This window comes from Apodemus sylvaticus, chromosome 5 (genome assembly GCF_947179515.1).
Source record: "Apodemus sylvaticus chromosome 5, mApoSyl1.1, whole genome shotgun sequence".
Classification (NCBI taxonomy): domain Eukaryota; kingdom Metazoa; phylum Chordata; class Mammalia; order Rodentia; family Muridae; genus Apodemus; species Apodemus sylvaticus.
In genome coordinates this window covers 18,445,168-18,457,704 of record NC_067476.1, presented here as the reverse complement: position 1 = coordinate 18,457,704, position 12,537 = coordinate 18,445,168, and the positions used below count along the sequence as shown (strand labels likewise).

At 39.3% G+C, this 12,537-nt stretch overlaps 1 protein-coding gene across 5 annotated transcripts in view; it reads left to right on the top strand.

Moving 5' to 3' along the window:
* The window catches only part of Scai (suppressor of cancer cell invasion), a 110,515-nt gene extending 98,195 nt beyond the window's left edge, over window positions 1–12,320 (top strand). For 3 of the 5 annotated variants that reach the window (XM_052182431.1, XM_052182430.1, XM_052182429.1), the window contains 4 exons: window positions 3,571–3,643; window positions 6,650–6,823; window positions 7,021–7,121; window positions 11,956–12,320. In XM_052182431.1, coding sequence (XP_052038391.1) covers window positions 3,571–3,643; window positions 6,650–6,823; window positions 7,021–7,121; window positions 11,956–12,102 — 495 coding nt within the window. In that variant the 3' untranslated portion in view covers window positions 12,103–12,320. Of the gene's footprint in view, window positions 1–3,570; window positions 3,644–4,252; window positions 4,469–6,649; window positions 6,824–7,020; window positions 7,122–11,955 lie in introns of those variants that run through there. The other 2 variants (XR_007977818.1, XR_007977820.1) reach the window with 2 other exon arrangements.
* The last annotated feature ends 217 nt before the right edge of the window (window positions 12,321–12,537 follow it).

Sequence of the window (12,537 nt, the reverse complement as noted above, 5' to 3'; positions counted from 1 at the left end):
CCATTTCTCCAGCCCTAGTTGAAGCATTTTTAACCAAGGTCACACACCCAGCTAGGTGGTAGCATAGCTGCCTTTAAGCAGTCTGATTATAAAATTGTACCAGGGCTGGAGAGAGGCTCCGCGGTCAAGGGCATTGACTGCTTTCCCAGAGGACACAGGTTCAATTCCCAGAACCCACATGGCAGCTCATAACTGTCTATAACTCTAGTTCCAGGGGCCTGACACCCACATACAGACATATATACATGTAGGCAAAACACCAATGCACATTAAATAAAAATAAATCATCTTTAAAACAAAAATAAAACTTTAGACCATTACATTTGGTCAGACTTTTAAAATACATTAATAAGTAATGAAATAAAGCCTGTGCTTTTAATGTAATTGTTTGCATTCCATGTTCTGTGTCTGGACTCCTTGTTACCCTTGAGGGTTTTATATACCTTATTCCTCTTGTTTGCTGGGGTCCTGTCAGTATTTGCTACTTGCATCCTGTCCACATGTCATCTTCATGGAGACAGGTTTTTTTCTGTTATGTTTGCTATCCTGCTCCATCTCCTCAATGAGTATTTACTGAAAATGGACCTTGTAAAAGGACACTGTATCTATTGATATAAGTTATTACTGGAGTTATTGGTCTGTTTCATAGCTCAGTTTGGTCTTGAGGTCCTCCAGTCTCTAGTAAGCATGAATCACCAGGCGTTGCAGTTTGATTCAGTTTTTTAACTTAGAGGGGTTTTTTGTTTGTTTGTTTGTTTGTTTGTTTTGTTTTGTTTTTTAAACATTTATTTATTTCATTATGTGAGTACACTGTTGCTGTCTTCAGACACACCAGTAGAGGGCATCGGCTCCCCATTACAGATGGTTGTAAGCCATCATGTGGTTGCTGGGAATTGAACTTAGGACCTCTGGAAGAGCAGTCAGTGCTCTTACACTGCTGTGCCCTCTCTCCAACCCAATCTAGAGGTTTTTAAATGCAAGTGTATGTTTATATGTATGTGAAAGAAAGATGGGGGGAAGGGAAGGAGGCAGGGAGGAAGGATGAATATATGTATGGTTGTCCACAGAGACCAGAAGAAGGGTATTTATTGTAGGCACTGTCAGCTGCCTGACATCAGGGCTAGAACTAAACTTGGGTCCTTTGAAACAGTAGGGGGTTTACACACATACACATACATGTTGGGGAGTGGTTTGTGCATTATGAAGTTCAGGACAACTGGAAGTCAGGTCTTTCCTTCTACCATTTGGTTTCTGGGGATCAAACAAGATGTCAGAGATGACTGCAGGCACCTTAACCTGAAGAGCCACTTTGTCAGCTATACCTTGTTCTTTTAGATAGTCTTTCACTAGTGCCTAGAATTTGCCTACCATTCTAGGTTAGTTGACCCATGAGCCCCAAGTTCAGCTGTCTTCCCAATGATGACATTATAAGCACATGTTACTGCATTTTGCTTTTTCCACGTTTGTTAGACATTGAACTGAGGTACTGATGCTTATTTGGCAAGTATTTTACCAATCAAATCCTAAAGTTCAAAAATATCTGATATGTCAGACACGGTCTTTCCAATATTTAGGAGGTTGAGGTGGGAGGTTCACTTGATCCTATGAATTCAAATCCAGTCTAAGCAACATCACCAGAACCTGTATCTAAGTGAATAAAGAATATATACACCCAGCACTTGGGAGGCAGAAGCAGGTGGATTTCTGAGTTCGAGGCCAGCCTGGTCTACAGAGCAAGTTCCAGGACAGCCAGGGCTACACAGAGAAACCCTGTCCGGTGGAGAAAAAAAAAAGAATATATACAAGCTGGTATTGTCTATCAAAGAGCCCTACAGTAATCCTCAATTGCACATAATTTGAAGGAGGACTCAGTACTTAGCATATTATTATTCGAAGACTTAGTACAGTAAGATGATAATTGCAAAATCAACAATGGATAAGGATGTAGGGGAGCCTGGAGAAAACCAGTTCTAAACTTCCAAAGTGCTGGCCCAGTGTCACAGGGGATGCACTTCATTCCCCAGGAACAAATTCCAACTATGTGGATTAAGTCCTTTCTTTTAGAGATGCTTATTCCAGGGTTCTGGGTGTAGATCAGTTGGTAGAGGGTTTGCCTACCATTCCTGAAGCTCTGGCTTGTATCCTCAGTTCTTGGGCCATAGAGGCTGGAGGATCAGAAGCAGACCAACCTGGATTTTATGAAACCCAGTCACAAAATGTTAGAGACTGACTTACTAGAGAACTAAAGTTGGGCTTTTATGGATAACTGATTACTAGGGTATCCTCTGCCAGGCTTCCAGAAGGAGCAATGAATATCAGGGTTCCCCTTAAAAGTGTCTCATTTGCCCTAACTAGACAGAGTAAGCCCAGCCATGTGACTCTTCCCACATGTAGCTTCCAGAAGCCAAAACTAACTTTATAAGCCGGCTCTCAGGCATGATGTCATACTACACAGTATGTTTTCATGAGTGAGCGTGTGCATACGTGTCAGAAGACAAAGTTTGATTAGCAGGCAGAAAGAGGAGACCTTGAGGCAAACGAATGACAGTGCTGTCTGTTTTAGCGCTGTCCAGATGAGGAGCAGCACAGACTAGGAGCACAGGTATTTGCACACTATGGAGTGATGCTGTGATGGCGTCTTCAGAGTGTACATGACAGGCCAGCTGGAGGGGCACTGTCGCTTCATCTGCTCACTGGTTTCTTGTTTGGAGACATAGGATATGGAGCACAGGCTGGCCCCAGCTCCTGACCCTCCAGTCTCCCCCTCCCAAGCTAGGATTGCTGGTATTTTCACCTTGCATGGCTCACAGTGCTGTGCTAGGTTATTTTTATATAACTGGCTTTATTAATCTTAGCAATAGTAATAGGAAGAGCTTTCAGGCCACTAAAATAACTTGCTATGTTTTGGGCTACCACCTTGATTGCTTGTCTTTTTCATTTAGATTTTTAATTGCTTAATATTCATCCAAATATATAGCACAAGGTATGGAAACAGCATGGGTTTTCTCTAGATATGTAAAGAGCGCTATGTTATACATACAGAAGTCCTGTGTTTTCAGGTCCTTTTCTGGACTTTTCATTCTGTTCATTTGTCTTCTGCTCACTCTTGCACCACATATTTCAGTGACTGAAGTTTTAAAGTATGCTTTAATATCTACGGAATCTTCTTTTTTTACTTTTCTGACTAATTTTACTGTGTGAACTGCAGCTTTTTTGTTTGTTGGTTTTGGTTTTGGTTTTGGTTTTTCATGACAGGGTTTCTCTGTGTAGCTGGCTATCCTGGATCTTATACTGTAGACTGGGCTAGCCTTGAACTCACAGAGACCTGCCTACCTTCACCTCCCAAGTACTGAAATTAAAGGTGTATGCCACCACCAGCAGGCACGTTTTTCTATCGTGGGAAAGTTAGTATTGAGACATGAACCATATGTCTGCAACTGCTGCTATTCTCACATCTGTTTATAACTTAAAAAGCCCAATCTATACACTAATGATATATACTGAAAAATTACTAAGTAACTACAATTAGTCAAATCTTTAATAAAAGTCTTCCATTCTTATATATTGCAGAATTTTACAAATTTGTTTGGACAGCCACTTGTCTGCCTTCTTTCTCCCACGGCATATCCAAAAGCTTTGCAAGGTAAGTTCTTGGTGCCTGATACACCAACAGGTCTTAATGACTACAGACTGTATTTGTTACAAGATCCCATCATTATTAGACATGAATGTGTGATACTTGTAGCAAGCGTTAATCTGAAATATACCTGGAATCCTTGCGAACAAGGCTTCCCTAATGAGCTATATATGATTAGGCCTTGAAAGAATTCATATCTGAAAAAGAAGTAATTTGATCCCTTGCTGCTAGAAACCTCCTTGTTTTTTAGATTTAAAAATTGGTTCTGATTTTTCTTGTCATGCCCATATAGCATGATTTTTCTACATCTTCGATTACGTACCTTAGGCATCTTTGAAGACCATAGAACTGCTGGCTTAGGCAACATCTCAGACTATGTCTAAGAGTTAGGATACTTGAATTGGCACAACTTCAAAGGCTTTTTCTTTATTTTCTTGTTTTGTTTTCTGTGAATTTTTTATCTTTTAAAATACAAATTTCTTCAGAATTCACCAGAAGGACAAGTTTGCTTGGGCCATTTTGCCAGTGGCTACAAAGGGAAGCCTTTTGCCCTTAGTATTTTGTCCTCAGAAGGTTACACATAAGATCTCATTCTAACTCCCAGTCGTTTCCTAGGTCAAGTGTTAAGTGAGACTTCACACTGTCTTAGCAGTCCTTGAGCTGTTTCACTGTCTCCCTGACTGTGAACAGTGCCGATGTCTCTGTGGGAGGTGGCATTTCCCTGCTACTCCCCAGCCCGAAGGCCTGTCTGCTGACATAGTTTGACACAGGAAGTGATGGTCAGCACTTGAATGCCTGAGAGAAGCTGGAGACTTACACCGTTGTTTTAAGGTAAGTTCTGCTATTTAACAGGGAAAATCTTGTAGCAGTTCTAAGTTCACATAACCAAAACAAATCCTAAGGGATAGAACTTACCTTCAAACAACGGTAAAATTCTCCTGCTTTGAGGATTTTGCATCCTGTTTCTTACTGTTTCTGGAGGAATGTAACCTCTTCCCACTTACTAGAGAGTGCTGTCATCATCCTGTTCTAATGTAGTTTTATTTAAAACTACAAGTGTTTTAAATAAACAAGTGTTAATGCCAAAATTCAATTAGAGAATTCATTGCACAGAGGAGAAAAACACAGACATAAAGGATGCCAACTGAATTTGAGTCCCAACCTAGCCTCTTGTTAGCTATGTGACTTTGGAATCTTATTAAGCCATTTTGTGCCTTAATTATTTCATCTATCAAATAATAATAGCACTTAACCCTGTAGCATAGTGCTATGTATCTAAAAAGCACTCAGTATGTGCTGTTAATAATTCATGTCCTTAATATTTCTTTTGCATAGCATCCTATCTTTATACTAAAAAATTTAGACTACAAATACTTTTAAGTAAAATTCAATCACCAGACAGATTGAATATTCTTGAAATGTATTGAAAACATTTAGGATTTATTCAATAACATTATTGTTGTTTACATCTACATAGGACTTGGGTTCTCTGGCCACAAAGTAGTAGATGTATTTGATAAGGTTCCTACATTTTTTATGTCTGTAGCTCTATCCTTAGTTAAGGCATACTTTATTCATTCAGTATAGTACTTAAAATTTATTTATCAGGCATTGTGCTAGGTACTGGGGAACAGCATTACATCTGATAAAACAGTTTTCTTGTAGAACCAGTGCCTAGTAGAAGGCAGAGATGACCTGACAGAAGGAATCATGGGGGAACAAACAAGGAACTGTTATTAACACAGAGGAGTAAAGCAAGGGGAGGGATGGTAGATGGAGATCTGAAAGGAATGCTCCAGCCAAGAAAGTATCCTTGTCATAGCCCTGAGCTATAAGACACTTAAAGAAGTTGAAGCAATGCCTCTGGCTGGCGGGACTGTGTGATTGAATGATGAAAGCCCTCTCAGGATTGGTGATGTGACTGGAGAGATTTGAGTGGAAGATGTTCAAGAGAGGAGGGTGAAAGAGCATGGATAGAGATGAATTAGAGGGACACTGAGAGAAGTAGCAGATGGTAAGACTGGGAGCTCAACAGTAGACTAAATGGTGAGTCCTCAGATGCTGCAGGACTGCTAGGAAACAGAGAGCAAGAAGACTGAGGTCTGTAGCTCTGGAAATCCCAAATCTTGATGAGAGCCCGCATTAGAGAACTGTAGGGGAAGCAAATGTTGAACTCAGAATATTTTTGAGAATGAAGTTGAATATAGCCCAGTGCTACTCAATAGAAATGTAGGATGAGTTACAGAGCTAGAAGTATTATTAACAGTATACCTTTTTTTACTAAGACATTGAAGTCTGGGATGCATTCATAAATAGTCTTAGTTTGGAGCAGTCAGTCTTTGTGTACAGAACACAGGACAGCACAGAGCCAGACCTAGAGAATTTAGTTGTAGTCTTTGAAAATTAGGCATCTGTGAGCATGAGTAGCAACTAATATCCTGAGAGTTGGTGAGATCACAGTATTCGTAGGGCCAAAGAAAGAAAATGTTGACATTGAAGAGCCAGCCAGAGAGCCGGATGTGGTAGCACATACCTATCATCCGACACTTGGGAGGTAAAAAGACAGGAGGACCAGTTCAGGGTTGTCCTTAGCTACTTCGTGAGTTCAAGGCCAGCCTAGGATCCATAAGACCCTATCTCAAAAAGAACCTGCCTGGGTTACAGAGAGAACAACAGATCATAAAAGTTGGCAAATCAGATGCTCATTAGATATTTCCATCATGGATCCTTCATGGTCAGCACTTGCCACATTCAGATGAAGTTGGCTAGTTTTTGTTCAGATAATAAGGAATGTGTTTATTTATCATTCATAATGAAGGAGGCTCGGTATTTTTATTTTATTTAGAAGGCAATATGCCTAGGGTGTGTTTTCATGAAGAATTTACCTTGTTGAATTGTAATTTACTGATATAGCTGTACTTTTATACATTGTCAGTATATTAAAATAATCCTCATGTGCTTGCTAACGCTTTGTAAACCTCTTGTCTGTATGTAACATGTTTGTTATTACAGATCAGTCTCAGCGAGGTAGCCTCTTCACGCTCTTTTTGAACAATCCTCTAATGGCCTTCCTATTTGTGTCTGGATTGTCAAGCATGCGTAGAGGCCTGTGGGAAAAGTGTCAAGAATATCTTCGAAAAATCAACCGTGATATTGCCCAGCTACTGACCCATTCACGTTCAATAGGTACCCTGCTAATCTACCTGAACACTTAACAAAGCTTACTGTAGTGGCTTAAGTGGTTTCCTGCTATATATATTGTATAGGTTTTTTTAAAGGTACTTGTCCCAGATATGAAAGTCATGAAGTCTTTCCTTAACTTAGTTTCCTATTGAAGTATCATTTTCATGTCACCTCCTTTCACTGTCCCTTCCTCTCTGCAGATCAGGCCTTCCTCCAGTTTTTTGGAGATGAATTTCTTCGATTGCTTCTCACAAGGTTTGTCTTCTGTTCAGCCACCATGAGGATGCACAAGGCCTTTCGGGTAGGCAAAGAACCATTAAAAACCAATTCATCATTTTAATTTGCTACTGAGTATTGTTTATTATATTTTACTTACATTAAATAAAGTTTAAATAGATCCAGAATAGAATTTAGAAGTAATCATGTGTAGCATGAAGATAAATAGTATTATGGGCATAGTGATGCACACTTGTGATCCCAGAACTCAGAAGTTCAAGGTCAGCCTGGAAGTCACAGTAAAAACTTATCTCAAAAAGCTGAAACAAATAGATAGAAAAAAGATTAACAATACTGTGACACATGTTCCCATTAGGAACATTTTCATGAGCTACTGAATTCTCAGTACTTCAGAGGTAGAGGTGGAAGTTCAAGGTCACCTTTGGCTACCTATTGAGTTTGAGGGTAGCCTGGGATATATAAGTATTCTTTACTTAGGAATACTGCCAAATCTCTCCTCAAATGCAACTGATCCCCTGAGTGCTATAATCATTTGCCTTTTATTAAAACCATGTGTATTTTCATTTCTGTCCAGTATATGACTGGATTTATAGCTTTATTTCAGTCAGTGGTGTTCTAAGGGCTAGAAAATATAGCTCAGTGGTAGAATGCCCACCTAGTGGTCACAATGGAGTTCAGTAAATAGCACCACTAAAAAATAAAATACATATATACCCAAGTGCATGCATATATATGTACATGTATGAATGGCATGTTGCTACAATGAACCATGTTGATTATAGTTTTCATTCTTTGGTATTGACTAAGTTACTTATCATTCTGCCAATAATGGATATTTGGATTGCTTCCAGATGTTTATTATTGTATAAATGATACAGTAATAGTTGGTGCACACTTTTGATCTCAGCACTCAGGAGTCAATCAAGAGGATCTCTGTGAGTTTGAGGCCTGCCTAGTCTACATAGTGAGTTCCAGGCCAGCCAGAGCTACATGGTGAGACCTTGTTTAAAAAAACTAACAACAAATAAAAAGGCCAGTAAGGCAAAGAATAATAATAATAAACAAAAGAAAATGCAGACAAAACACATGTGTTTTATGTTGGCCAGCTACTCTTGGGCATGAGATCAATCCTGGAATATGAATGATAAACTCAGTGATACACCATTGTAGAAAACTCATTTTCCCAGAAGAGCTGTTACAATGACAAAGGGCTTCTTGATTGGGTTAGGATTTTATCCGGTTTGTACCTGTGCTGGTCCTTCTGCATCTATCAGTCTCTACGAGCTCATGTATATATGCCGCCCCCGCCCCGCCCTGTGTGTGTCTAGAAAGTCTTTTCACCCCTTCTTTTTTTTAAAAAAAATTATTTATTTTATATATGTGAGTACACTGTAGCTGTTTTAAGACACACCAGAAGAGGACATCGGATTCCATTACAGATGGTTGTGAGCTACCATGTGGTTATTGGGAACTGAGCTTGGGACCTATCAAAGAGCAGTCAGAGCTCTTAACCAGTGAGCCATCTCTCCAGCTTTTCACCTTTTTCTGCATAGATCCCTGAGCCCTGGGCTTTCTTGGATTTAATTAAGCATGAGGTTTCTTATATAGCTTAAAGTCGTTGTCCTTTAGCTAGAGCAGACTATCAGCTAGCCTCTAACTTAACCTGACTCCCCCACCACACACACACACACACACACACACACACACACACACGGCTTCCTGATCCTTTCCATTCTCTTCCAAGTCTACCCTCATCTCCCTCTCCCTACCCTCCTCCCTCCCCATTTTCTCTATTTTTCTCCCCTCCCTTCCCTCTTCCCTTCCTTCCAGAAGTCATGTCCCCACCATACTTCTAGCCCCAGATCCAGATGTCAGCTCTCTAGTACACAAAACCCATATTTCAGTCTGAACCACTCAGCAGCAAGACATTGCCAGATCCATCTCTTAGGGTTTCCTTTAGGCATTGCGGTTGCCTGGGCAGGTGAGGGAAGACAAGCATTAACATATGGAAAACTGGGTGATGGGCCAGAGAAATGACACTACCAAAATCCTGCCAGCATTCAACTGCCAAGAATTAACAACTGAAAGTACAGGGATATACCTTCATACAATGTGAAGGAGGGTCATCCACACCTGGGGGGTGGAGAATGAAGACATCTGTTTAGGATTGAATCACCACAATCCTATTCTCTTCACTTTGTCCAGATGCAGGTCTTCATGTTATACTATGTACTGCAATAAGTTTTCTTTTTTTTTTCTTTCTTTTGTTTTTTTTTGTTTGTTTGTTTGTTTTTTGGATTTGTTTTGTTTTTTGTTTTGGGTTTTTTTTTTTTTTGGTTTGGTTTTTTGGAGACAGGGTTTCTCTGTATAGCCCTGGCTGTCCTGGAACTCACTCTGTAGACCAGGCTGGCCTTGAACTCAGAAATCCACTTGCCTCTGCCTCCCAGGGATTCTAGGTATGCGCCACCACCACCTGGCTTGCAGTAAGTTTTCTAATAAGATTTGGCAAAATGCACTGTACTGAGTCCTGGGTTTTAATGTTACCCTTTGCATTCTTTTTACTTCACTATAGAACATTAGGTTTGGGCAGGGGGATTAAAGCTTTTTATAACTTGTAGTTTCAAAGTGTTCAGCACATACTTTCATCCTGCTTCTAGCTTGGCTTTGTATAATTGATACAGTCTCACCTTGTAGTCCAAGCTGGCCTTGAACTTTCTATCCACCTGCCTCAGCCTCCTGGATGCCAGGATTATAGGTATGCCCGACAATGTAGCTTACAATGAAATACACAAAACTGGTTTGTGTAGGTATACATTATATTATAATGAATGCAAACCTCTACTAATCCATATAACAGTATCATTCCAAAATGTTTCCTCTCTAACCCTCTGGGAAGTCTATGAACCACTTCATCACAAATCATTACTCATATGATAGTTTTTACACTGCCATATCATAAACCTGAATCACATCAAATAGAATCTTGTGTAAAGCTGTTACTAAGATTAGTGCATTTTTTGTTTCATATATTACTGGCTTGTCATTATTTTTATTTATGTTTTAATTAATAAGTGTTTTGCTTGCACACATATGTTTACTATATGAATGTCTGGTGTTCATAGAAGCAAGAAAATATCATCAGATCTCCTGGAACTGGAGTTTTGGGTGGTTTTCAGCCTCCATGTGGGTATTGGCAACAAAGCCCAGATCTCCTACAAGAGCAACAAGTGTTCTGAGCCACTGAGTTGTCCCTACAACTCTACTTAGTTCATTTTGTTTCTGAGTAATAGTCCATTGTTCTGTTGTTGCTGATCACCTGGACAGCTGTAATCTTAGCTGTCACTGAAACTCTGCTTCAGTACAAAGTAGAAGACCTTGTGTGAGTTGAGTTTGGGCTTTGAATTTTTATTATATTCCTCACATTACAGAAAAGACTTTAATAAAAGTGTCTTTTATGGGGGCTGGAGAGATGGCTCAGCAGTTAAGAGCACTGACTGCTCTTCCAGAAGTCCTGAGTTCAATTCCCAGCAACCACATGGTGGCTCACAACCATCTGTAATGGGATCTGACGCTCTCTTCTGGTGTGAATGAAGACAGCTAGTGTACTCATATAAATAAAATAAATACATCTTTGAAAATAAATAAATAAGTAGATAAATAGATGAATGAATAATGAATGAATGAATGGATGGATGGATGGATGAATGAATGAATGAGACTCTGCAACATGGCACTTCCTGACTAAACTCTTTAAAAATAAGAAGTATCTTTTATGCTGCTTCACCATTAGGCTTCAGCTTGTCAGCAACTTTAACTTTTCAGCTTGTATGGAAACACAAGGTCTTTTATTTTCAGTCTTTTCAACGATAATCATTAGGAAACTCGGTCATCGCTGCCCTGCCCCTGTTCCTATTTCCTTGTCCTCTCCACTGACACGACCATGTCTCCTCCTGTCACTAGTCTGCTTTTCTTTTGTGGTTGTTTGGCATCCAGTGTGAGTTCACTTTGTAGAATGTGTCTTGTTATTGTACTGTCCATCAGGACCACTTGCCCCTCCCCACTTTTTGAGTTTTATTGGCAGAAAGTTGTAATGTGTTCCATTTCTAGAAACTGCCAGACCATTTTTCAAAACAGATCACTAAAACTCCCTGGGCAACGTGCTGTGTCCAGGCTGCACTGGGTGCCTGCATCTGACCCTATCCAGGTGGTTGGGTCCAATCTGCACTTCCCTCATCAGGAATGGTGGTGAATATCTTCCCATCTAACAATAAGTTTCTGAAGACTAAGCTTTTTAAATGCTGAGGAAATTCAACTAATTACATTTTCTTTTGTGGTTGGTTTGTTTTCTTCTGGTACCTAAGAAATCTTTTCTGTTCTAAGTTTACAAAGGTTTTTTTTTTTTCTTTTTCTCTTCTGGAGGTTTTAATTTTAGATTTTGTCTTTTTACTCATTTTTATTTCTACTACAGCTTTTCTCATACATGCAATGAATTTGGGTGGTGGGGCAGTTTGTTTAGTTCCATGTGTGGATCTGAGGTTTTGTATGAATTTTGATAGTATAGACTATAGAGCCTAACAGCCATAGAGGTTAGCAAATATTTGTGAAATAATTCACTATGCTAATATATTAAACTAGCCCATATGAAGCTATATTGAGAGGTTAAAATTCCCACTTGTTAGTAATTCAGTGCAGTAGCCAAATGTGGCTGTGCTCTCAGGGAGCTGACAAAAGAACATGACCACGTGTTTGATCCTGTCTAAAAGTAAAAAACTAAGCAGATATACTAGTAATAATAACTGGTAAAAGAGGAAAATAAGCACTTAACTACTCCTTAGTACTGTTACGCCAAGTAATTTCCTCCCAGCACTCTATGACACATAACTTTATTTATTTACCAGGAAACTCGAAATTACCCAGAATCCTATCCACAACTGCCAAGAGATGAAACTGTGGAGAATCCTCACCTTCAGAAGCACATTTTGGAATTGGCCTCCATTCTGGATGTTCGAAACATCTTCTTTGAGAATTCTATGGATGACTATTAAAACCCTCTTGTTTAACAGTTTTTTCATTTTCCACAGATTTTAAATGGTGCAGTTTTTTAATGTAATGACAGACATAGTGTGTTACTTGGTTTTTATTTTTGGATTTAGGAACCACCATTTTAAAAGCAAACTGAAAAAAGTTCAAACTTTTAGGGTAACTTTTAAAATATAATCTTTCAAATCTTTTAAAGTCTCAATCTTGAAATTTTTTTTTTTTTTGGTTTTGACATTAGATACTTACCTCCAACTTCTACCCCCACACTCAAATAGTTACTGTTGCCACCTTAAGAGGAACATAGCGTTTATTTTTACATAATGAGGACAATCTACAAGTTAAACATGGACCTTTAAGTGTCTGGATTTGGGAAATACCTAATTGTAGTGGTGAAACTGGCCACATGGACTATTGAAAATCAAGAGCAGAGCCCTTCTGTG